The following is a 26,327-nucleotide window of genomic DNA, read 5'->3' as shown; positions in this document are numbered from 1 at the left end:
TTGCTAGGCAACCTGAACAGCGCGACGAAGCGTATACCGTCCCATTTCACAAGCCTCTCACTTCCGCACTTCTCGTACTTATAGTACGCACCGTACGTAGTACGCGTAGTGCGCGTACTTCAAGCGTGCAGTCTCTTAATTGGGACACAGCCGTTGAGGAGCTAATTTAGCCATTTAAATCAGCTGTGTTGGTTCGAGGACACATCTAAAACCTGCAGGGACACCGGCCCTCGTGGACTGAGATTGCCCAACCCTGGGCTAGTCCATGTTATAGTATTTAACGCAAATAAAAAAGTTTAAAGACAGCCCTGAGAACTCTGGCTAACCCTGAAAGAAAGGTGTGATACACCCAGGACAGGTTCACGAGTCTATCGCAGAGCTCAGATGATACTCAGATAATTATGCATGCTCACATTTACACCTACTAATCAGCTGATGTAACATGCATATCTTTGGACTCTAGGAGATAGCTAGAGTACCCACAGGGTTCTCCTGGTGCCCATGCAGGCACAGGGAGAACATGCAAACTCCACAGAAGAAGTGTTATGTGCAGTTTGAGTGTTATACTAATTAGTACTGCTGTTGTGGAGTGACACAGAACCACTGATGCACCGTGTAAATAAAACTGGGTGCCATCTTTTGCCCACGGCTGAGATTGTTGGTCACACCTATGGTAGGATGAAATTCTCTGGAAGAAACCTTCCTTTACAAGGAAAATGAAGAATTGTCACGTGTTAAACTGATGTTAAATCACTTAAATTGTATTTTTAAAAAACTTGTAATGCAGTTACAATCAGGCTTTATAGTGCAGTGCAATCACTGCTGAGAAGCACTTACACTGATGATGTGACCTCTGCAGTATTGCATGGGAATTTGGTTGATTTAGCCCTGTTAAATGTGAGTTTACATTAAAAAATAAAAACCTAACACATTAGTAACATCTCATTGGTGGTGGATTCTAACATTTTTGGTCCACTGTATATAAAAATAAATAGTTAAAAGTCTCTACTTTTCCCTTTTTGCCTTTAACTGATGTATTTGGCATGTATATGATGAGCAGTCAGAGTGCTCAGCTCTCTGGAGGCTCATTGCCAATGGCGTGTCCAGCGGGGTGGCCTGGGGGGGCACAGGCCACCCCCCAAACCAGACTGGCCACCCCAGGTGCCACCCCAAAGGCAAAACAATAAAATTCAATCAAATATCAAATGTCCGATTATGTTTTCACGGTGACGCTCAGATATCCGAGTGTAAGTGAATGCAGCATCGCTTCTGCGCTATGCGCATCACGTTAGCAAAGGTAGGAGAGCCAAGCGCGAAAGATGGCACTGCAGGAAACAATTTTTCGGTGAAAGAAAATGAGGACAGAATAAATGTCCCGGTAAGTAATATCAAGTTTGTTGAGTTTAGTAAACTTCGGTGAAATTAGAATACCAAGGAAAAAATAACACTTAAAGAATTATTGCAGCTGTGGAATATTTCAGACAGTATGCTACTGAGGGCAGCTAACATAAGAGTTATGAGTTATAAGATATAATCTAAGTCGTAACATTGCTGTATGGAGCTGCAGATTTGGTTGCAGGTTAACATAGCTGGACTGGCCATCGGGCATACCGGGCATATCCCCAGTGACTTATTTTTTATTTTTTTTGTAATGGCATGAACAATGAGAGGTGGTGGATTGGCCAGATGCAGGTCGATGTGTAGAAATAACTCCGTTGTTTGGTGGTGGCTATGACGGGGCTTCCACAGAGGCAACAGGTGGACGAGGGAAGGGGAGGCAGGAGGAGAGACCCGAAGCAGCCGCCAGTCCGAGTGTCAGGTGAACTGAACTTCAGGTAAGAAGTTATGACCTGCAGTCTATCTGGGTCAGATATAAACCAAGTTTAGGTGGAGTTTATTTTCATGTTGCTGACTTTTTACTGTCAGTTGCAATAACTCATACTGCGTTCTAGCCAGTTTGACGGAGTTTTTATACAGCTGGGTGGGTGCTATGATGTTACTGATAGTGAACTTTATTTTATTCATAAGGTTAGTAGAGTTGCCAACGGCTCCTTAAAAAAATGGAATGGTCCCTCATTCAGAGAAAATATTACGAGTTTCGTATTGAGCTGAGAAGAGACGCAGTTTGTCCCGGACTTTAGCTAGAATGGAAAAAAGACACAAAGCTGGATTTATTCTGTCTTTATGCTGCACAGCTGCCTCTTCTTCTCTCATTCTCTCCCCCTCCCTCTCCTGTTGCTACTTCAATCATGAAACTGATCAATGATCAGCTGATCGGCTTTTCTCTCTTGTTTGTTTATCGCCCACTTTGCGCCAGAAAGAGGAAACCAGCGGATATTGCGCTAAACAACAGCAGCACGTTTAAGCTTGATCAGCTGTTGTTAGAATGTATTTAATATTAATTTCTAGTATCAGCTGATGTTTGCTGGAGCCACAGCTGTAAAGCTGCTGGTCATGATGTCTGTTTAGATATGTGGTGAGAGGGAAACATGAAGATGAAACCAGGAGATGTCCTTACTGGATCATCAGAGCTGAACAGGTGATGGAGAAACAGGTTTACCTTTTAGGTGACATGAATGAGTTGAAGTTATCAACTGTTTCTGAGAGATAAATAACACCAGGATCCTTTTTTATGTAGCTGACAGCTGGTAACTGTGCAGGGGCGGGTCTAGCAAAGTTTTGCCAGGGGGCCAGGTAGGGCATTAACCCTCCTGCCATCCTTTAAAAAACTCACACCCATCACCCTAGGGACCATTCTCAGCCACGCCATAAAAAGACCATATATCCATATCTTATTCCACTTTAAATTAGCCAACCTTGTAAAACTACTTCTCCCTGAAATATTCATGTAAAGTTTTAATTATATTTTCGTTGTTTTAACCCTTCAAATCCCAGTGTTATTACATGAGCGCCCTGTGTTATAAGCCCCAAAAACCAAAAAACGAAACTAAATATTTCCACAAAAAACCAGTTGAAGTAATATGTGATTGTCATTATAAGTAGGCCTTTAGATGGACCAAAGATTGGCACCAACATACATTTTGACCTGCCATTATTTTTTTGCATTTTTTTTGCAATTTAAAAATTTAAACTTCAAGGCCCTGAGTCTTCATTGACATCCAAGAAAAGAAGAAAAAATAAAATCATATGATGATAATTTGGGGTTGAAAAATAGCATTTATAATGGAAGTCAATGGGCAGAAAATGGTCCCCAGGGTGATGGGTGTGGGGATTTCTGCTGCTCAGCCATTTTAGGCTGATTTAAGGAATTCACACTGGAATATTAACATTGACAGGTAAAAACTATCCTGTGGCAAGTTTGGTTATATTCCACTGAACACAGTGGAAATGGCAGCCATTTAACACATAGCAGTGGCACAAAAAGGTCCCAAGAAGGCAGGAAGGTTAACAGGGAAAGGGGGGCACAAAGAAATACTTTTCTTTCTTATTCTCATTTAAAATACCTAGTTTTTATTAAATAATTATCTAAATCTTACAACCAAAGTTTTTATCTGACGTAAAATGTATAGAAATCATACATATACCAACAAGACTGTACATCACTGTCACAACAGCATTTGTTTTCATTCAAAGGCTTTATGGCTTTAATACCTGGTGGGCCGGTCTGTAGTCAAAATGCCCCCAGGCATTAAGGAAAACATCATTCCTAGAAGTGCAGCTCTATGCTGTAAGCGGCTGGTGAGCACAAACTGTCAGATTAAGAGGTCTGAGAGGATGATCTGGCCAACATTTAGTCGGATTTCTGCCAAATTACCACCAAGCATGTTTGGGTCAGCCCTTTGGCACCCTGTGGAGAGCAATACTTCTGACATTCAAACTAGACATGTGAACAAACAACAAAAACTAGAGCAGTAGGAGGTCTGCAACCTGCGCCATGCAGTTTCCCTGCAGGTGGCCACAGAGCAGCTAAGGACGGGTTGGTCACTTAACTACTGGAAAAGGAAGCTAAGCATTTAGGTGTCTTAACTATGGCCTAAAGTGCTAACAAGGGATTAGTGAGGTGAACGTTGAAAGAGGTTTAGCACTCCATGCTTAGGGCCAGTGCTGCTTCAGTAATTACACATCAGTTGCAAGGTGCAGCAAGCAGTTGGATGGGAGATCATAGTGATGTCAGGGCAGGGAGGGCTTAAAACAGGAGATAAGGCCAGCTAATGGAGATGAAATGAATCAGTATTTAACAGGTCTTTTTTAGTTAAGGCAGTTAGCTGGCAGCAGACTGAACTCAAACCACTTGGCCAGAAATCTAAGGAGGCCATTTAGTTGGACGTGAAAGAGGGAAAGACGAAGATCTGTGAGCTCGCCAAAAACTTTTTGGGAAACATTTTTAACTTGATTTTAGTTTATTGGCTTTTTCATTTTTCTGGAATTGAGACACCGGCATCTTCAATCTCTGCTCAGCAGTGTGAACCTAAAGGTAGGTGGATGAAAACATCCTCTTTCAGTATTTTACACTCATTGATTTTCTCTGTACGTTCCCATCTAACAGTTTTATGTCTTTAATTGTCACAAACTCAGTGATGTTATAGGACGTCCTGTCTTATGTTTAGTTTTATCCTGTTTTTAATGTCCAGCTTTCTATTGGAATTTGCCGTTCTGCTTTTGCTTTTCTGCCAATGCATTTTGTAAAAGTGTCATATATGAGTAAAGCTACTGTTACCCACAAAACCCACAAAAAATACAAAACTAAATATTAAATATGCTAAATATTGCCATGCATCTTTTTTTCCCGTATGTGGATAATCTAGAGGCCAATACGATTAAAGGACAACCTTGAAATCCAAATAATTAACATGATAACTAGCCCAGATTTTGCATATAGCGCTCACTGAGTATTTCCGGATTGGCTTCTTGCATATTTTTTGCGTTTGCACATATAAATTAATACTCATCCTTTCAATCAACACTTTGTCATGTGAGTTTATGACCACAAGCATTTCTTAAACTAGTGATATCTGCAACTCGGCACTTATTGTCACGAAATCTAATCTGCTTCATGCAACTGACAGTATTTGCATGGCTTTAGCTCATGTGTGTTTTGTGAGGGGATTAGGAAAGGCTAGACAATACTTCTGTCTTGTCTGATATGACCTCCTCAGGGCTCCATCTAAGTTGTCAGCAATTTTTCCCTTTAATTCATGCTTGTAATGAGATTAACCAGGCAACAGTAAATCCAAGGAGTCCAATCCCCGGATTTGGCAGCTGCGGTGTGGCCTCTGCTTGTCAAGGAAATATGACAAGAGTTTCCGTAGCTCACCTTTGACTAAAGTTTCACTTAGAAAAACACTGCGACCACTTCAAATTTGCATGTCTCACTTCAAAAGAAGCCAGTTTTGAAGATTTGTTACTGCAGTAAACTCAGTCTCAGGCTACGAATTCACTTAAGAGACTTAACGTGATCAGAGTGTTAGCTGTTTCCAACAGGCCTTATAAAGGATTCCTCTAAATGGCTCAAGTTCACAGACACTCCAGTTTCTGCCTCTGATGCATCACATTTAAAGAGCAAAGCATTAATTTCAGTAAATATCAGACTCACTGTTTAAAAACACTTTGTGCTGTTCTGCTGAGAATCCTGCAGACTTATTTATACGTCAGCTCAAAAGGAAAGAAAGAAAAGAAAGAAAGTGCAAATGCACAACAGGAAGTTGTGCATAGTTGGTGCACAGGCTGAACCCACATTTAAAATGTTATATCAACAGCAAACCTCACACACTTCAGGTACATTTAGGTACCTAAAGTACATTTTCTGTTTATGATGCTTGATGTGAATTAATCTGTTAAACTGAAGGAGACAGGGTGTCACATGCTGTGTGTGCAGAAATGTGAGTTGAAGTAATAAATTGACTTAAATGAGGAAAAGTGCTTACTGTGATAATGATGCTGATGTTTAAGATAATAATGAATATTTCCCCATTTACCAGGAGATATTTAAATTTGCAATAAAAAAACTATTATTAGTTTTAAGGAATTTTAGATCTTCGTCTCACCGTATTTATCTGTGCAGCTGTTTAAAAACTGGATCGCAGGTAAACACAGGTGTTGCTGCTGAGAGTGAACCTGTATTTAGGTACAGGCTCATTGGAATCAGACTTCTGTTCCTTCGTTGACATGTTGACTGATTTAAACTATGTTAGGTGTTTATCCACACTCTGAAAAACAATTAGTCTTTAAATAAATTCTGCAGTTTACTTCCTTTCTGATGAAAGTGTAAATATTGGCTGTGTGTAAAGGCGATGACACTTCAGGCGAGGCTCGGAGCTCAGTGCCCACTCGGGATTTACACGGACATTAATGCCGTGTAAATACATTTCTTCTTATTTGCTGATGGCTGCAGTGACATTGGCAGAGAGGGAGGTGAAGGGGGCATGTGTTCCCGCCACATAGCTCCACATAAACCGATTGCATCCCCAGATTTATCCCCAAGGTGTTTTGGGGACATCCTGGGAGCTAATGGAGACTAATAGGCTTAGCACTTAGGGTGTATTGTCCGGGATGCTTACAGGCAAGGTTTGCTGAGGGTAAAACTCTAAACGTGCGGATTACCTCCAACACATCCCTTTAAAGTGCTGTATAGCCAGGACTTAGCTAATAGGATCCTGAGGGTAGCAGGGGCCTGTGAAGGTGGGGACGGGGGTTGGATGGGGCAGTAGGGAGGACAGTGGGCAGGTCAGCAGATGTAGGTGGCAGACTGTTGCAGAACTAACAGAGGGATTAAAGTCGTCAGATTAGATGGGCTTCACAGGGAACTTGAGAGACTGTGGGTAATGCACAAGTCCTGGGTGCAAATCTAATGGCAGCATTTGACTAGGGGGAGGGTGGTACGGCAGAAATAATATGTCCAAGTGCATGTGCACAGCTTACACATGTCCCTGCACTGGCAGGCTCATCAGTTCAATCAGCAAACCTCATATGAAGAGGTGGTTCTGTGGGGTGAGCATCCATTATTCATGTCTCCAGATGCACACCGGCCCTGGATTAGCAGCGCTGGATTACTGTCGTTTACAGTATCATATTTTGTAATGGGATTTCTGCAGTGTGGAAGGCTAATTGGAGGTCTCTAAGTCGATTGCACTTATCTGCACAAGCTGCTGGTTCAGCCGAGAACAATGCGGGTATCTGGGGTGAGCGCACATGTGAGTGCGCCTCTATCCCTGTACAGGAGGACCAGCAGCATTTGCAAGGACAGAAAAGATGAGAAGAAATCGTCCAGCTGTTTGTTCTGGCCTTCGTACGGGGTTAGGATTTGGATTTAACGGTTCGGGATTGATTTGCATTACGGCGAGGTATTAGCGTTAAGGTAGGTTTAAGATTAATACTTAAGGCCAGGTCTGTGGAAAAGGTGAGGTAAGAGTTATACTTAGCTGTAGTTAAAAAGGTCGCTTACAAGCCGTTTACAAATATTTACATGCTGCTGAAATCACTGCTGCATCTTTGCAGTCATAAAGTATGTAATAACAGACACTAGGCAGAATTTACCTGCAATGTTCAGTAATCAACGTGAGATAGAGAACTGCTGCTCTCTAATGGTGATGTGAGGGAATTACAAAAACGCACCCAGCACTGAGGGGTTTGTAGTTGGCTCAGTTTCAGCTACTGTGAGAAATAATCTTGTGTGATTTTATTTTACCTGCCACGCGAAGCGTTATAGGATCAATGTGTCAAGTAAACTGTCTAGTTTATAGAAATCCTTCAATTGGCTCTCTTTCTTAACAGCATTCAGGTGGAGGTCAAAGGTCGTGAGTGTGTCATGACCCCACGGGAGCAGCTGAGGAAGATGACAGCGCTAGGGGAGCAGGGGTCTTTGGATGAGAAGCACTGGTACCGACTCGTCAATGGGATGTCTGCTGGAGGTGAGGAGGATGAACAGCGTAACAACAAAAACCAAGAAAATATTATTTAACTTTTCAGGTTTTATTTATAGACAGAGTTGATTCTGTATTTGGCAATTTGGGTTCTGTATTTGTATTTGGTGATCAAGCCTGTTTTCCCTCACCTTCCCTCACGCCGTGTTTGCACGTTGGTGGATTGCTCAGTAGCACCTGCAGGCTCCAGCTTTAACAGTCAGTGCATGCGCCAGGTGAAGCAGCTAAAACGGCCTCCCGGTGACCTGTGGTGCTTTTTCACTTCTTGCAGAGCTGAGGCAGAGGCAGGAGCTGATAATGAGGAACCAGATGGCTATGGCACCGCAGATCCTTGCCCAGGGGCAGCAGAGGTTACAGGGGGTCCCCGCACAGTTCGAACCTCGGTTCATGGAGAGGTCAGTAGCTGAATTCTGTCCTAAACTTACAACAATAGTTGTCTGAAAAAGGGCAACCACAAGAAAACGAGTAGAAGAAAATGCTACAAGAGGTGTCCGTGTAAAAAATCTGCTGCTCTTTTCTGTTCTTTTGGACAATTAAAATGTTTATAAGGCTAAAATAGTCCTCGCAAACCAGCTGTTTTTATATGGAGTTCCAAAATTGGCAAAATGATTATGTATACATTAATTTATGTGCCTAATTTCTTCCCCTCCTTCAAGAGGCATTTTGAAAATCTCTCAGTTAAAACTAAATGTATGTGAAACAGAAATGCATAAAGAAATGTCAGAGAAAATAAAATAATAAATAATTAAGGGGAAATAAATATGAAAACAGTAATTCATAAATACAAATAAATTAATTTTAAAAATGAAACATAAATAGAGTAATACACACTTTGTTTTTGGCCACTTTGGTCCTCCACATTTTGATTCTACAAATATATGCTTTTTAAAGTGTTTTCCAGTTCATAATTTTTCTTCTTTGTTTATTCCTCTTATCAGGGAGTTAGTTCCACCTACCGAGATAGTCCCGTCTGAAGCCAGGCAGATGCACATGGGCCCTCACCTCGGTCCACCTCTGCCTCCTCATGCCAACGTCCTGCCAGGAAGAGGTTTCCCTGCACCAGGTGAGCACCACAGAAATATCGCCTGAGATAATTCCCAAACAGCCTGTCTCGTTTTAATGCGCGGTGATAGGCATTGACAGCCTGTCTGTTTCTTCCTGTTTCTCAGCTGGATATGGCTTCTTACCCTCAGAGCCCATGGAAACTGTTGCCCGGCGACAAGAGCTCATTCACAAGCAAAATATAGCCAGGTATTACGTGCCGAAAATCATCATCACCATCATCATCTCACAGAAATTATTCCACCGCACGCTTTGCGTCACTGTTTTTACTGAATGCGACTGAGACTTGATCCCCCCACCCATGCTGCAGCAAGGGTTTTATATCATGGCTCCATCACCACTGCTGCACAAATATGTCTAAAATATTTATATGCACTTCTTTTCAGAATGGAAATGAATGCCATCCTGCATCAGAAGGAGCTGGAGAACGCGCACCAGAAAGGCTTGATGGGAATTGAAAATCCCATGTCATACCCTTCCAACCCCATGATGTTTAGAGGTCGTCAGCGCATGCCAGACGGCCACGATGTCTTCGTCCACCGGCCCACCCTGGATGAACTGCACTCCAACAATATTCTTATGTCAGCCAACCCATATCCAGCAATAAGCACGCTGCACAGAGAGCGGGGGCGCAGAGCAGGTCGGAGGCCAACTGTTCACAAGAGTATGGAGAGCCATGTGTCCAACGTGAAGGGTCAGACTGAAGATAAAAGTGTAGAGCAGAGCCCAGGGGCCGCATCGGGGGAGGAGAAGGAGCTTGAGCCAAAGGGGGACATGGGAGAGGAGTGTGCCACCAGTAAGACACATCATCAGGCCAAAGTAGACCCTGAACTGGCCACCGGAAGCAGGAAAAACTACAAAGATGGGGAGCCAGGCCTCCGGAAAGCCTGCGTGAACAGCCAAGATGGGAGTTCAGATGCAGCCAACAGTGGAACAAATGATAAAGACATATCTAGCCAATGTTCGACGTTCCAGGAGAAATTCATGTATCCTTCCACTGGAGGAACTCTAACAGGGATCCCTTACATGTTCCCGGTCCCTGGAAATGGTTTCCTTCCTCCTGGTGAGTTAAGAAATATTAAATAATAACACTTGTGCTTAAAACTGTGAAATGTTCTGCTGCCAGTTATTTAATATACTTGCATTTTTTGTCTTTAAAGGCCCACCAAATCTCTTTCTAAATGGTGAGGAGGTACCCGAAGACATCAGGAAGTGGACAGTGAATGATGTGTACAACTTTATTAACAGTATTCCCACGTGTTCAGAGTATGCCCAGGTTAGTAGCCTCACATTTTTGTAGTTGCCGCCTCTAAATTCATTCTGTTGTGACTTTCTAATGTTGGGTTATTTTTAATAGACTTTCAAGGACCACATGATTGACGGAGAGACGCTGCCCCTCCTATCAGAGGAGCATTTATTGGATACACTGGGACTGAAGCTGGGGCCAGCTCTTAAGATCCGCTCACAGGTACAAAAACACAGATTCTGACTGGAAATGCAATCCCGAGCCACCAAAGACAGGATTTGAAGGGATTATCTGATGTACGAGGATAAATCTTGAAGAAAGGTTTATTTACATGACCGCTTATTTATACAACTCCATGTGAGGAGGTTTTATAAATATCCTTGATGAGTGTTTTATGGGCTTTGTGTGGAAGCTTATTTCCACAAGTGACAAAAGACCATTTTTGCTTTGGGCTATTATCCTAAAATTCTGACTCAATAACTAGAAATTTCAAATTGTCTCAGAAGTTTGAGTCAGTAAGTCAAATTTTTAAGATAATAACCTGAAATTTTGAGTTTTGGCTAACATTTCGTTGTAGTTGTTGTTGTTGTTGCAGAAACAAGCTTCCACAGATTTGAACTGAAGTTACCTCACTTTATTAAAGGGATAAAGTAAAGTTTGTTTAACCAAACATGTCCTTAGTGGAGTACAGCCCCTATTAAAAACCCCAGTTTTTTCTTTACTATGAGAGCTAAAATGTCTACTGTGAAAAAGTTTATTCACTAATTGTATTTCATTCATTCTTATACGCCAATGTCTCAGTTATAGCACAAATTATTTCAATTAACATCTACGTGCTCCTTCCCTCTTGCTCTTCTTCTTCTACAGGTGTCCAGACGTCTTGGTAGCATGTTGTACATGATGAATCTGCCACTCTCCACCGCCCCACTGCAGGCCACCCCTGAGAAGCCCGGGGAGCGCTCATCAGAGATCGGCTCTCCCATTAACTGCAACAGTGAGGAGATGGTGGCAAGTCCAAGAGATCCCGATGTCATAAAATCCGCTGACCACCTCCACGACGCAGAAAACAACTCGCCTCCATCTGCCAGCAGTGAGACTGCCTGACCAGTGGAATAATGTAAACCAAAGCAGGGTACAACAGCACGCTTTGGTGAGCTGCTGCTGCCGCTGTGGTGGATTTGTTTACACTGTGCTGAACTGGACTGAAGATCCACATTTCAGGTTCCTGTTGAACGTTTTATACATTTAACAGCAGCAGCTGCAGTGGAGTGAAAGTGATGTGGATTTTAAGATACAGTATCAGACGCTGATAAGGTCCTACATCACTTTTCTTCGCTAGTCTGATTATAGCTTCTTGAATTATTCTTGCAAGCTGCTAAACGCTCCTGTAGGCTGACGTGCAGAGCATAGTAATCATATTTTGGAAATATTTTATAAACAAAATAATGACATATTTAAATATTCTGGATTTTGATGCTTGATACATTTTTTTGCATTTCTTATACTGTAAATAAAGTGGGGGTTTTCTACACAGGAATCTGCATCTTCTTGTCATCACATGGAATCAATAGGTTGGGCTCAATGAGAATATTGTGTGAAGTTTGCATACATTCGTCATGAGTATTAATTTAATATGTTACTTTGGGGCTTTTTCTTTGATCTCTTTTTTTCAGTTTTAATGACTTGTTTAAAAACAAGAACTGGCTCCTGTAACACCCCAGAGCTACTGAGTCAGGGGAGCACACGCAAACATGTCCTCGCGTGTCGAGGCAGCTTTTAGAACTGACGAAGCTTCTGGAATGAGAGGTTAAATGTTTTTAGGATCAAACAGGAAGGACAGTTGCCTTTAATTCAACCTCTTTAGTGTTTCATGAGTCATGACCTGGATGACTATACAATCATATAACTCCATCATCTATTGTCTGGTGGATGCAAATAGTTGCTGCAACAGTCAAGGCAATTATCTGCTCAATCATTTTCAAGCTGAAAAAAGTCATGTGTTGTTTTTTTGTGAATGGAAATGGGAAGGCTTTAGAGAAAAAGCTTTAGCTGGCAACAGTGTTTGTGTTCCACTCTGGGGCACTATACTTTTCCCAGTTTGCCGGGACTACATTCACATTATTCTGTTATCTTCTCCTTTTTTGGCAGCTCTCTTTAGAGACCCTCACACCAGCCCATCTACCTCCATCTCACCCTGGCCCTAGCAAACTCCTCTGTCACACCATTGCTCTGCATGTCCTCCTTCACTACATCCATGAATTTACTCTGTCATCTTCCTCTTCTCTTGCTTCCTGGCAATTCCAACATTCGCCATCCAGTTTATCCACTGTCTCCTCTGCAAATGTCCAAACCGTTCAACCTGACTTTCCCTCTGATATGCTAAATTCTAATAAACTCGTCTCTTTCTGTCAGCGCCATCATCTCCAAACCATACATCATAGCAGGTCATACCATGTATTGTTTGTATCCAAATTCTTAATAAAAACACAATAGTTCTATGTAATAGAATTATCCTTATCGGTATTATATCTAATACTGTATTACAAATATATATTATTCAAATATTAAATGTATTAAATTAGATCTTGAATTTTATCAATGGGAAACGAACGTTAGGCTAGTCTCGCGATACTACGTTCTCCATGCGCGTGCGCAGCCTCGAGCACGGATGAGCTGAGTTGGAGGATCATGGCGGAGCGCAGGAGGCACAAGAAGCGGATCCAGGTAACATCAATTTAATTCATAAAAAAAACCCCGGTTCCTGTGGGTCGGGGGGCATGGGTGAAAGTGGGCGCCGGTTTATGACCCACTGCTGGATCTTTGTTGACGGCAGCGTCAGCGCGGGATGCTGCGAGCAGGCGCCAGATGAAGCCAGAGGATGGAAACGGTAGCTAGCGTTAGCAGGCTAGCGAAAACAAACGATAGGATTTGTATTTAACGCGACCTTTCCAAGCTGGTTCTTGTGTGCGCCCCCAGTAGCCATCATGTCTTTGTCTAGACTTCATGATTAGGTCGTTGTAGTGTCTGCTTAGTGGTTCCTGGGGTCGGTTTTCATTTTATCTTGGATTGAACTGGCTGGCTGCAAACGTTGGCTGGCTAAGCTGCGTCAGCTTTAACCAAGCGTGTTTACATAACGTGTGGGAACTTAATTAATGAGTCTATGCAGCGCATCTCCACATAACTGACTGTGCAGCAGACTGCAAATTAGATCGGCTCCAGGAGCAACAGTTTAGAGACGTTACAGGTCACGTTTGCATCACTTGAAATACGCCTGAGGTCATTGTTTGTCTATTTTGCGTGTCCTAAACCAAAACTTCTCAGTTCAGATTTATTTATAAAACTCCTAAACATTAAAACGAGTCATTTCACTGCGATATATATATAATAAAGTTAACACAGCAACCCCATTTGAGCCACACTTTGAGGCAGTGGGGAGGTAAAACAATCCTTTGAAACGGAAGAAAGGTCCTGCGCAGTGTGGACAGGCGGCGGGTCGGGAGAAGATTTGCATTGACAAACAGAAGATGATAATAAGCTCTTGGTAGGTTAGCGGGATCAGTAACAGTTACTCAGTAGGAAACAGGAGAATGGGCAGACGGGGGTGGGGACAAAATCACCTGAAAAGAACACAATGGGGCTCTTATCTAAACTGGATAGAGGTACATGAGATCCAGGTGTGCATAATCGCTATTTAGGGTTGTTTTTGATTTGGTACAATTGTATGGTCATATTAATAATTTTTAAAAAAGAAAAATGTTAACTAGCTTTGTCCAAGTTGAAATAAAGTTCATACAAAGAAAAGGTCCATTTCTTTAAGGTAAAAAAAGAAGAAGAAAAGTTTAATTCTGTTGTCCTGCAGTTTACTTCACAAAGGAACTGGCGAGCAGGCTCACAACTATAAATGAGGAAAACAGTTTGTTTCTTTGGCTGGCTGTAGCATTTTTGTCCTGCAGCGTAAACCACATCGCCTCCTGCAAGTATTTCCACTGCTGCTGAATTTAAAGCGGCTTAGCATTTTTGGTTAAATATGTTAAAAGTGGAAGAGAGCATGTTAAAATGAGAGTGCATATGATAATCTGTTGGAATATGTTGCAATGTAAAGAGCTCTTACATAAGTTCTGAAAGACTTCCTCTATCAGTCCTTATGGCAGTGGAGCTGAATCAGTCTGTTAGAGAAGCTGCTGCTCCACTGACTGTCGGTGTAGAACTTGGACACAGCAAAAAGTAGTGCAGTGAACTAAGGTGAGCTGTTTTCCCTCAGTAATATAAATATTTGAGGGTCAGATCCCTCTGGGACTCATTTGCCAGGGAGAGAAGTAAGGAGCAGGCGACTGACTGATGGATTGGTGCAGCGTCTGCAGTAATGTGGATGCATTGGTCTGAAAGAGCTGCGTGAGAAATCAACGATGTAGATTTGCTGGTTCATTCTCCATTCACACCCCCACCCATGGCTTGAGTTCTGGGTAATGACTGAAAGAAGACATTGTAGATACAAACAACAAAAGAGTGTCCTCCAAAGACTTTGTCTTTCTAGAGGTTGTCACACTACTCCTCCATATCAATAGGATGCCCCCTGAGGTGGTTCGAGCAGGATGCCTCCGGCCACCTCCTGAGTGAGCTTTTTAGGGTATGTCCAGCCAGATTCGAGACCCCAGGGGAAGATCCAGGACACTGTAGAGCTTGAGTCTCTTGGCTGCCTTGCCCTGGAAGAGGTGTCTGCAGAGAAAGCGGTGTGGCTACCTGTGCTTAAACTGGAGTCCCCCTGGCCTGGATTAGAAAGTGGACTGCATTGGATTATAGTGAGATGTGTCTAATACTTAGATTATTTTCATCAGTGACCACGGGAATCAGTTTAGTCTTGAACAGGTCCATCCTACCTGATAACACTCCATGTGTTTCAGCCAACAGCTCTATTACAGCACATCCTGTTATCTCATTTACGAGCCTGCCAGCCTGCTTTTTATTTTACAGCTTTCAACAGTCAGAATGTCCTGAAGCCAAGACTATTATGTCCGTATACTGGAGTGCTGTTTCCTCCCTTATACTTGATTTAGACTTCTAACTTGCGTAGTAACCAGAAACCCCTTTAAATGTCTACACCGCAACCTTCCACACCATTCGAGTTGTTGTGGTATGCATCGGCCACACGTGTAGTTGCAATTCTCGGGAGGTGCACATCAGGCTACGTAGAAGGTTACAGTGTTGGGTTAAAATGAGTTTCCAGTTACAGAGTAACTTATGACATACATTACCTGGTGAAACATTATTCACACACATGTGGGTCAACAACCAGATGATGCCGTAGTTATCGCTTTTCTTTTTTTAATTATTCAAATGGCATCCCCATTGTGTTTTAATGTTGTTAAATGTATAAATATACGGCTTAAAATGTAAAGTGCTTTTAACTACTGTGCAAAATGTTTAGGTAAAAAAAATAGCATTTTAGTTCTTCTGCAAAAATCAAAAGTAAATATCTTATTTTAGATTTCTAGACGTTTGTTAGTATCCAAGTGAGTCTGTTAAAACAGCAGAGCAACAGGTGATTGTTGTCGGGAAACAACTGAGCTCCGTTCACATGTTCAGTATAATTTTGCACTCAATTTAAGTAGTCCTATTCACCCATTACAGTGTTAACCACAAATTATGGGATAGCTCAGACAGAACAGCACAGGAGAGAGGAGGGAGACGGGGAGAGCACAGACTCATCTTAGTGGACACAAAGGTGTGGGTTAGAAGCTGAACAGCTAAAAGCTTTTTACTATTTTTATTATTATTTTTAAAAACAGCAAACCGGAGCAGCGGGCTAATAAAGAACTTTAGGAAACTTAAGAGTCGTAGCTTTTGTCCTAAAAATAATTTAAACTCCCCAGTGCATACGTGCTCCTGTAAGCCATGCTGCAATTTTAAGGTCTCTCAGAGTGTATCAGCAGTCCCTTCCAGATTTTCTGCAGAAGCACAAAGGAACAGGCAGGGTGGATGACCAAGAACATAGTGGAGCCTGTAAAGGACACATTTGGCTGGCTTTCCTCGAAATCAGATGACAGTGCAATGAAGACAAATCTCTAGTCAAAGAGAAGTCTGGACAAATGTGGCCCTTAATGCAAAACCAGCAGCCACAAAAAGCTGAGGTGTGTGACTCACCTGTGTTTTTAAAAAAAACCAAAAAAAAAAACAGGTAGCAGATGGTCTGCTTTGTTCTTGACTTTATGGTTTCACAGCTTTACAGCACAAAGAGCCTGTGTTTTATTCTTGGTGTGGCACACTAGCAGTTAGTGTTTACATACTGAGAGCGGTTCAGTTCACATGGTGAACAGAGAACGGCTGATACTCCAGTGATCAAGCCAGGTAGATCATATAGACGGTGACGCAGGGGCTTCCTGTGTAGCAGTCTCAGGTAACTGAGCTGTGTGTGATGGATACCTGCTTCTCCAAACAAAGGCTTGTTTGATGGCTTCTTTTCCTCTTCATGTTGTGAACCGGAGCAGACTCGACTGGGTGAAGCAGAGCTGAGTACCACTGGCGTGTTTTTCAGTGCTGAGCAGACAGTGCAGATGTTGTGATGAGTTGGAGGAGGGTCTGGATGCTCTGACAGATTTCTGCAGTTTATGAAAATCGCACTAAAAACAGACAGAAGCTCTAGAAGATGAGAGAGCTTCTGCCTTGCTTTTAGTTACCTGTCATGTATGATTACAAGGAATCTAGCTTTTAGTGCAGCTTGATCCCAGACACACTGCTGGTGTATGAGCTTGGGACAGAGAGCATAGCCGCAGATGTTAGCACCAGAGGTTGTGTTTGACCTTCTCATCAATGGTTTGTCATTCTGGCAGACAGAGTTGGTTTAAGTCCTGATAAATACGACTTTGTCACATCTGATGAGTCTATCGATTGGTGGCAGTAGCCCAGTTAACCTTACTGTATGAAAAATGAACATTTCTATTTAAGTAGAATCCTACAGCCAACTTCAAATGATGACTTCTATAACAGTGAGGGACACTGACCTCCACCACCTCTAAAACTGAGCTGACCATACTTGATGGGAAATACAGATGGGAAATTAAATTTATGGATGTTGCTTTTAATAAAATTGTCACATTTTCTTGTTAGCTAGAAATCTAGATCACAGGATTTGTGATATACGAGTGCATTGCTTTTACTGGCTCGTAGTCGGTGAGTTGGGAGACTGAACAGATTCATTTGATGCCAGTGTATCTATTCTCAGCTGAATTTCACAAAATATGTGAAATTCATAATTACAATAAATTAGGATAAGGATGTTTTCCTCTTGGTCGCTTGTCTGCATTTCTGTGCCAATTCCTCATTTCACCAGATGGGAAGACTGCATGTGACACGTTTTTTTTCCTCTGCTCTTGCAGGAGGTGAGCGAGCCCACCAAGGAGGAGAAGGCGGTGGCCAAGTACCTTCGGTTTAACTGCCCCACCAAGTCGACAAACATGATGGGCCACCGAGTCGACTACTTCATTGGTTAGTTCTGGCCTGAAGTCTGTGGCCTCTGTCTGCAGAACACACAGATGGAGCAGAGTCTCCGTCACAATTAATACAAACCAGCGCCATGTTGGATGTAGCAGTATTTGTGTGTCACGTTGGTAAAGAGCTGTGAGATTTTCCACATGTTTCTGCTGCAGTTTCACTCACAGACCTGACTGTCCCACACAGTGTTTATGTTTGATTTGTTTTTGTAGCACAGGTGAACCTTTTTGTCAGTTTTGGGAAGTACTGTTGACTCAGTAGTTGTAGGTTGTGCAGGTTGTGACTGCTGAGGTCAGCTTTTCTTCCTATCTCATGACCTTACCAGTTCTTACCTTTGCTGTGGGCTACAGTAGCTCCAGGGCCCAAATGAACATGTTTGAAATAACAGTGTGGCCTATAGCTCATGTTGATTCCAAGATAAACAGCAGCCACTGTCATTACTAAATGTCATCTAATTTTCTACTAGGCCAAAATCTGCAGAGTCACATGGAAGGTTTGGACTCAGTGGCCACAACAGTGCACAACATTCAGTGCAGTTTAATATTGCACTTGTTTTTTGTGTTTGCCTCTATTTATTACTCTACCTATTTATTTCTGTGTGGTTTTACATTTCTCTATGCATTTCTGTTCACTTCAGTCCAATTTTATTTATAAAGCACCAAATCACAACAACAGTCGCCTCACAGTGCTTCATATTTTAAGGTAAAGCGAAAACCCCAACAATCGTTTTGCAAAACAAGGGGGAAAGTGGGCATGACTCAAACCAGATTAGCTCAGCTTTCACTTCTGTTGTTAGAGGAAGGACAAAAACAAAGATGTTTTGGGCAAATTAATGTATAGATGTATGACCTCACATCTGTTCTCATTAGGAGTCATGACTGCATGGATATCAGGTGAACAGGTAAAACTATAGTAAGACTGAACATTTGCCAGGTTCTGTATCCCCTTTTTAACATCTTCATGTTTTTTTTTTTCAAGCTGTTTGATTGATAGATAGATAGATAGATAGATAGTAGGGGTGCAACGATATTCGTATTGATATTGAACCATTTGATACAGTGCTTTCGGTTCGGTACGCATATGTATCGAACAATACAAACTTTTTAATTTATTTGATCAACTTTCCTTCTGACGATGCTGTCTGTGTTGAGCGCTCAGTGGATCTGCGCTCGACAGTGCAGCCTAGGCGGAGTAGTCGAACGCAGATTCACTGAGCGCAGGGCAAGCTAGCGAGACAGAAGTTAAGCTCTCCTTGCAACATGGCAAATTGAACCTCCCCCACCTTCATTCAGATCTGGCGTTTGGAACTATTTTGGTTTTCATGTGACGTATGACCCTGAAGGTAAGCGCGTCATGGACAAAAGTAAAACAGTATGTCGGATGTGCCACGCAATGCTCAATTACATGGGTGGGAACTAGTGTGTTAGCGCAGTTAGCTCGTTAACATGTTGGCCGTCCAGCCCCACGCACGGGGCGATCCGCGGTAGCTGCTCTCGGGGGCTCTAAGTGTTAACGGAGATTTGCCGTGTTGTGGCGTTAATGTCATTTTAACGAGATTAACGCTGACAGCACTAGTGGGAACACAAGGAATATGACTGCACATTTACTCCGACATCATCCTAGTGCAAAGACAAGTGGAAGCAGACAAAAACAACAGTACGCATGCTACAAACTTTACCCGAGTCATTTAGACAGCCGTTAGCACATGATTCTCCTTATGGGGACCTGATATGTTTAATATGCTGCTGAGAATATAGCCCAGAAGAAGCGGATAGTATAGCTTTTATTTTGGAAAGAGCCATTTCTCTGTAATAAACTCTCTTTTCCAAAGATGAGTGATTTCTCGATCAGATAAATTTATTTTTTTTATTACTTTGTTGTTTCAGCAACATTAAATTCAAAAACTGTACTTTTGAGTTAAAATATATATTTATAATTTTAATAAATGACAAATTAAAAAGGCATGAACATTTTTTTTGTATCGAAAAAATATCAAACCGTGACACCAAAGTATCAAACCGAATCGTGAATTTTGTGTATCGTTGCACCCCTAATAGATATAGATAGATAAAATGATGAACAGGAGCCAATATAATTACATCACTTATTTTTAACATAAAAATAGAAAAGGGATTTATCATCTGAATCTGCAGCTTCTTTCAAGTTACTGTTCCAAAGTGACCAAAAAAAGTCAGCAATTAGAAGTTTTTAGTGATGATTACGTTGGACTTCTTCTCGAGTGCCTCATATTGTGTTGATCAATAGCTTGGAAGCAGAAGTTAAGACTGTTTAAGGCTTAAGAGTGTGAAAAATAAAAATCTATGTACTATTTCATGTTAAAGGCCGTCCACATCACTGATGCATGTTGTTGTTGTTGATGTGCCTACTGCTCTGTCTCGTATTGTGTTTATTAATACGTTGAACAGTCCACAGAGTGTTTTGTCATTTCAGTACACCTTCAGTGCTGTGTGTCTGTTGCATCTCCTCATTTAGCCTCCAAGGCTGTGGACTGTCTGCTGGACTCCAAGTGGGCCAAAGCCAAGAAGGGAGAGGAGGCTCTGTTCACCACCAGGGAGTCAGCGGTGGATTACTGCAATAGGTAGCTGCCCCGTGGAACACATCCTACCACACAAGCTAGGTTTTTATCACATAACAGTATATTTTTGCTTCTAGCACTGGCAGTAGAGTTACTAACATGTGGGGTTGCAGCTAACCCTTACTATACATATAAACAAGATGGAAATAACCCCATACAGTAAAGAAGAGCTCAGTGAATACAAATACCAGTGCAAAGGACTAACAAGTTTAAGTAGTGTTTATTTCCTGTATTTGTTTCATCATTGATGATGATTTCTTTATTTTGTCTAATATGTTAGAAAGTTAAAAACACCTGCAAATACTTAAATCTGAGAAGCTGGAACCTGAATAAACTTTTTACAGAATTATTTGAATGATAAAAAAAATGCTGAATAACTGATAAAAAAAGATTATCCATATGCTTATATAAAACCTTTTTATTAACTTAACTATGTTCTAGCACAGCTATCAACTCTTGTAAACTCACCAGTCATTTTACTTGTCGGTGAATCACACACATCGGTATTTACAGCCTTTCATTATCTGATGTCCTCTTTCTCTATTTGTAGGCTTCTAAAGAAACAGTTCTTCCACCGAGCTCTCAAGGTGATGAAGAAAAAAACAGAGAAGGACACCAAGAAAGAAAAGGAGAAGGAAAAGCCCAAGAGTGACAGCAGCAAAGAAGAGGAGAAAAAGGGGAAGAAGGAGAAAGAGAAGAAGAAAGAACCCGAGGCAGTTGAAACTAAGAAAGAGAAAAGTGTATGTGACCCTCTGAATACAAAATGAAATGTGCCTTATTCACTGGGATAATAACAGTTTACCTTCAGCTGCTTGTTCCCAGGTGGAACCAAAGTTGCATGTTTGTTTCGAGTTACCTTGACCCAGCTGATGGGATCATCCTAACCTGACAGTAAATGGGCAGATATGTTGACTCTGAGAGTTTAAAGTGCGCATAGAGACAGATCTGTAGATGTCCTGGAAAGACGCCCAGTTCAAAGTCATATTTACATGGTGTCTGGTCTATGTTGGCAAAGAGAAAGCATGACTAAGCTGAATGTTAACAACATACCCTGACAATTTAAACTCCACAGTTTAAATTAACTTATAACGGTTCAAATAAAGTCTATTTTTTAAATGTACTTTTGATTTGATCGGACAGGATGACAGTCCTGGGACCCCCAAAAAGAAGAAAGAGGTGAAGAAGAAGTTTAAATTGGAGCCTCACGAAGATCAGCTGTTCCTGGATGGAAATGAGGTGAGTACGTAAATGGTAAATGGCCTGTATTTGTATAGAGCTTTACTTAGTCCGTAAGGACCCCAAAGCACTTTACACTACATTCAGTCATTCACACACACATTCACACACCGGTAATGGCAAGCTACATTGTAGCCACAGCTGCCCTGGGGCGCCCTGACAGAGGTGAGTGCGTTTGCAGGATTGTTAAATCTACACAGGAAGTGCTTGTGAAGTACTCAAAGCGTGCCTCTCTCCTGCAGGTGTACGTGTGGATTTATGATCCCGTCCACTTCAAGACGTTTGCGATGGGTCTGATTCTCGGTAAGTCAGCTGAGTTCTTCTCCTCGACTATCAAAAACAGAATGAAAGAGTTATCTGACACGAATTTTCCTGGTTTTTGTCTTTCAGTTATTGCGGTGATAGCGGCCACACTGTTTCCGTTGTGGCCAGCTGAAATGCGTGTTGGCGTGTATTATCTAAGTGTTGCAGCTGGCTGCTTTGTGGCCAGCATCCTGCTTCTAGCTGTCGGTAAGTGCAAACAGTAATAAAATCATTGGTCCGGGCAGGGATGTGATGAAATTTGTGCCAATACATGTTGTAGATGAGACGCATTTCCACAGCTGAAGACTGTGTTCTGTATTTATTTAGTGAAAACTGTGCCATATGTCAGAGGGAAATCTCCGCAGTTCCCACCCTTTTTCTTCACTTTTGCAATGTAAAAGATATTCTATGAAAAATTAAGGCAGCACATGAACAATTTTAAGTTGGATTTCTGCTGAGATAAGTAGAGGATGGTTCAGGGTCAGCTGATCCAGCAACTATAAGTTTTATCAAAAAGGAAGGTTTGAAGTTTAATCTTAAAAGTAGAAGGTTCTCCCAAATCTAGACTGGGAGCTGGTTCCACCGACGGAGGGGTCTGAAAGCTAAAGGCTCTGCCTCCCATTCTAATTTTAGAAACTGCAGCAGAGGATTGAAAGGGATTCACAAAATAACCCATGGGGACCAAAAGCGGACGGAACCTGATAATTCAATTCAATTCAATTCAATTTTATTTATATAGCGCCAAATCACAACATAAGTCGCCTCAAGGCGCTTCATAGATACAGAGAAAAACCCAACAATCATATGACCCCCTATGAGCAAGCACTTTGGCAACAGTGGGAAGGAAAAACTCCCTTTTAACAGGAAGAAACCTCTGGCAGAATCAGGCTCAGGGAGGGGCGGGGCCATCTGCTGCGACCGGTTGGGGTGAGAGAAGGAAGACAGGATAAAGACATGCTGTGGAAGAGAGACAGAGGTTAATAACAGATATGATTCAATGCAGAGAGGTCTATTAACACATAGTGAGTGAGAAAGGTGACTGGAAAGGAAAAACTCAATGCATCATGGGAATCCCCCAGCAGCCTACGTCTATTGCAGCATAACTAAGGGAGGATTCAGGGTCACCTGGTCCAGCCCTTTTTTAGCAAAAAGGAAAGTTTTAAGCCTAATCTTGAAAGTAGAGATAGTGTCTGTCTCCCGAATCCAAACTGGAAGCTGGTTCCACAGAAGAGGGGCCTGAAAACTGAAGGCTCTCCCTCCCATTCTACTTTTAAATACTCTAGGAACAACAAGTAGGCCTGCAGAGCGAGAGCGAAGTGCTCTAATAGGGTGATATGGTACTACAAGGTCATTAAGATAAGATGGGGCCTGATTATTTAAAACCTTGTATGTGAGGTATGTATTAAAGTATGTAATAAACTTTTCTTAGCTTCCAGGAGACTGATTGAGGCAACTACCAATGAGAGCGCAGAATACTGTAAATGGTCATATAGCCTGTTAGTAAATAGAATATAGGGTTGCCTAGGCAACCGTAGCCTGGTGTGTCTGCAAGCAACCAGCTGTCAGCTTTCAGTGTGGACACAGCTTAAGCCTGCAGTCTGAGAACAGTGTCTCATTAGGTTAATATGATACTGTGAGGTCTTTAAGATAAGATCAGGCCTGATCATTCAGGACTGTATGAGGAGAAGGACTTTAAATTGTGGTTTTAACAGGGAGCCAGTGATGAGAAGCTAATGTGGGAGAAATATGGTCTCTCTTTCTCCTCCACTTTTTGATGCCAGGTGTGTGTTAAGTTTATCTCACTGCTTGGTTCCTGTCTCCTCAGCTCGCTGCATTCTCTTCCTCATTATCTGGCTGGTGACTGGCGGGCGCCATCACTTCTGGTTCCTGCCCAACCTGACAGCAGACGTTGGTTTCATCGACTCGTTCAGGCCGCTCTACACCCATGAATACAAGGGACCTCGAGGCAGCGAGAAGAAGGGCACAGACAAGTCAGACGAGAAGGACGGCGGCACTTCCACCAAGGCTCAGAAGTCAGACAGCGACGAGAAGTCGGACAGTGAAAAGAAGGATGGCTACGAGGAAGAGGAGGAGGATGAAGAGGAGAGTAAAGAGGTAGGGCGGGAGGAGGGTAAGGAAGCGGAAGGGGAAGGAACGGAGGAACGCCAGTCAGACACAGACAGCGACCGCCGAGAGGATGAAGGCTCACAGCACAGCAACGGAAACGACTTTGAGATGATCACCAGGGAGGAGCTGGAGCAGCACACGGAGGAGGAGGAGGAAGAAGAGGAAGATGAAGAGACACAAGAAAGGAAAGAACGGTTTGTGAGTGAGACTAAACCTCAGACTGCTCAAACATAAACTTCTTCCAATCCCATCACTCTCTACTTCTCTCTGTCCTTCCCTCCCTCCCTGCTGTGATCCCAGGACCTGCTGGTCCGGCCTCTCTGAGGCTGCAGAGAGGTTCCATCTCTTGTTGTTGAGATCTTCCACTAAAGTACCGAGATAGACGCAACACTGAAAAGTTAACACCCACAACAATGGGGAAACAATGTTTAAAAAGAAGCCTTACGGTGGATCCGTTTCCTCCCACCCAAATGTTATTTATGTATAAATGAAACTGCCACCGGACACATTTGCCTGAGGAATCCATCAGACCAGACCTCCTCCACTTTTTTCTTTTTCTTTGTGTCAGTTCAAACCAATGTCTCTTATTTATATCCCATCAATGGATTCATTTGGATGTTTTGTATGTGAGGTCAGACCTAGAGTAGGTATGAGTTTAAAGAATGATGGTGTTAAACTGACCAGTAAATAAAACACGTTCTGTTTTTTGGCCACCTTTTTGTCATAGGAGCTCTGTATTGTCGGTATAATCCACGGTAGTTCTGGAGAAAGCCAGGAAGCCACTGTTCTCTCACATTTTGTGGTAATTTAGCAAGCCAGCTGTGCCAGGAGCGGCAAGTCTGATAGCTTTCTCAGGCAGCAAAATGACCAGCGGGTCAGCTTTGAAACCTGAACCTCACCAGATGGACCAAAACCTGTAGTTTACTCAAAAGAAAAAAATAAGCAAATCAACTATAATGTGGCTGGATGGAGCTTCTGGACAGCAGAGCGTTCAGCTCTTTGAGGTACTTGCTATTTTCAGTTTTTTTTTTTTTTTTTAATGGCTTATGATCATAGTGCAATCCTGTACACACTGTGTGAAGTACTTCTAGTTCATGTTTAATAATGTGGGACTCATCTTTAACAGTTAGTGTGAGCAACTGGGATGCAGGGCCTACTTCACTAAAAACAAAAATTGCAACATTTGCTGTACAACTAAAGCAAGGAGAGGTAGAGTCGGCTCATTCATTTGCAAACAGAACCAGATAATAATGTTACGCAAACTCTAGTGCCAAACACAGCTCACGACGACGCACGCTTTAAGAGGGAGAGCTGAGCGCAAGGTGTGTTCGGGTCAATTAGTTTTGTTACTGTCCTGTCAAACTCAACACAACTTTCACAGAGAAAAAGCACAGCACGGTTGTCGTTAGTGTGCAGCTAAACAAAGACTTGTTGGTCTCAATGAAACCGTTTAAAGGCATTTGCACTAGACTCCAACCATGTCGGTCCCCGTCTCGTCTCGCACAAGCCGCCACACAGCAGTTGGCGGGCGTCGCTTTGTGAATCCAGCTGGCGGCTGTGGTGCCACTAACCGTGGTCCAAGCTGTTCCTTCACATTATCTTCTGGCTAGAAATGTCTTAGATGCTGTTTTTAGTCATAGCGAGAAGTTTATTTCAGAATATAAAATAGAAATGTATCATTTATAAATGGATTCTATTGATATATCAGATATATGCATTTACTCAGTCTAAGAATCAAAGTTTGCCCCTGCTTTTCTGTAGGAGGTGTAACTTTAATCCCCAGAGTATCTATTTTTGTTTTTAATATGATCATAAAGTGTACTCATTATTTAAAGGTAACAACAGTGGGAGTCTATTAGATATCAGCATTTTTATCTGTCTTTTTTTTTTTAAATACATTTGCCACAAAACTGTTGAACTTGTGACACGGTGGGTTAGTTGTGTGGTGCCATGTGTCTCACAAACAGTGGTCAGTCATTAACTTGAGGTTTGCGTAACACTAACAGTGACCTGCCGGTTCCCCACACACTCTGATGAAGTAATATTTTAAAATAATCCACACAGCTTTCTCTACAACTCTTTTAGTTTCTCCTCTAGCCTTTGTAGTTTGTTGCTTTGTCTGCTGTACTTCCATTTAGCGCTCTAATGACCACGATGTCGTCTTGTTTATGTGTTTTGTTTTTTTCTTCCCCAGAAGGGGTAGTGTCTTTTTTTTTTTTCCCCTTCCTGAGTTGCCAGTGTGTCAGTGGCTGTTCTCTGAATATTGGCATAAATATTTCACAAAAGAGAGAGCAGGGGAAAAAAGATTCTCCCAGTTGTTCTTGACTGTTGCACAGTATCGGTCTGTTGTATATTGTAGTATTACTCTATGCTGCTGCTGCTTCTCATC

General features: G+C 42.2%; 2 protein-coding genes across 7 annotated transcripts; both read left to right on the top strand.

Moving 5' to 3' along the window:
- The first annotated feature begins 1,118 nt into the window (after nucleotides 1-1,118).
- samd7 (sterile alpha motif domain containing 7) lies at nucleotides 1,119-12,685 on the top strand. 6 transcript variants are annotated; one of them, XM_082512938.1, is made up of 10 exons: nucleotides 1,119-1,378; nucleotides 1,750-1,835; nucleotides 7,732-7,868; nucleotides 8,152-8,275; nucleotides 8,819-8,943; nucleotides 9,050-9,131; nucleotides 9,329-10,005; nucleotides 10,103-10,218; nucleotides 10,300-10,410; nucleotides 11,056-12,685. In XM_082512938.1, the coding sequence occupies exons 1-10, from the start codon at nucleotides 1,256-1,258 to the stop codon at nucleotides 11,290-11,292; spliced, it is 1,818 nt and encodes a 605-aa protein (XP_082369064.1). In that variant the 5' UTR covers nucleotides 1,119-1,255; the 3' UTR covers nucleotides 11,293-12,685. The 6 variants fall into 6 exon arrangements, with proteins under 6 accessions (XP_082369064.1, XP_082369065.1, XP_082369066.1 ...); XM_082512939.1 differs by having other exon boundaries at nucleotides 1,120-1,378; nucleotides 1,671-1,835; nucleotides 11,056-12,683; XM_082512940.1 differs by lacking the exon at nucleotides 1,750-1,835 and having other exon boundaries at nucleotides 1,120-1,378; nucleotides 11,056-12,680.
- A 129-nt stretch (nucleotides 12,686-12,814) lies between these two features.
- sec62 (SEC62 homolog, preprotein translocation factor) lies at nucleotides 12,815-25,827 on the top strand. The gene is made up of 8 exons (XM_082512947.1): nucleotides 12,815-12,912; nucleotides 17,562-17,670; nucleotides 20,170-20,275; nucleotides 20,823-21,012; nucleotides 21,413-21,508; nucleotides 21,751-21,811; nucleotides 21,899-22,018; nucleotides 23,637-25,827. Exons 1-8 carry the CDS (start codon nucleotides 12,877-12,879, stop codon nucleotides 24,170-24,172), a joined length of 1,254 nt encoding a protein of 417 aa, XP_082369073.1. The 5' UTR covers nucleotides 12,815-12,876; the 3' UTR covers nucleotides 24,173-25,827.
- Nucleotides 25,828-26,327: the final 500 nt, after the last annotated feature.

The sequence above is a fragment of the Aulonocara stuartgranti genome (assembly GCF_965226115.1).
Source record: "Aulonocara stuartgranti genome assembly, chromosome: 18".
Lineage (NCBI taxonomy): Eukaryota > Metazoa > Chordata > Actinopteri > Cichliformes > Cichlidae > Aulonocara > Aulonocara stuartgranti.
This window is presented reverse-complemented; position numbering and strand designations above follow the sequence as displayed.

What these genes read in the sequence shown, in the direction of transcription:
- samd7 (XM_082512938.1), top strand. Translation starts at nt 1,256, where the DNA reads ATGCAGCATCGCTTCTGCGCTATGCGCATCACGTTAGCAAAGGTAGGA. An exon ending in GAACCTCGGTTCATGGAGAG is followed by an intron (nt 8,276 to 8,818) that starts GTCAGTAGCTGA and finishes TCCTCTTATCAG; the next exon opens with GGAGTTAGTTCCACCTACCG. An exon ending in AAATGGTTTCCTTCCTCCTG is followed by an intron (nt 10,006 to 10,102) that starts GTGAGTTAAGAA and finishes TTGTCTTTAAAG; the next exon opens with GCCCACCAAATCTCTTTCTA.
- sec62 (XM_082512947.1), top strand. Translation starts at nt 12,877, where the DNA reads ATGGCGGAGCGCAGGAGGCACAAGAAGCGGATCCAG. An exon ending in AAACTAAGAAAGAGAAAAGT is followed by an intron (nt 21,013 to 21,412) that starts GTATGTGACCCT and finishes TTGATCGGACAG; the next exon opens with GATGACAGTCCTGGGACCCC. An exon ending in TGCGATGGGTCTGATTCTCG is followed by an intron (nt 21,812 to 21,898) that starts GTAAGTCAGCTG and finishes TTTGTCTTTCAG; the next exon opens with TTATTGCGGTGATAGCGGCC.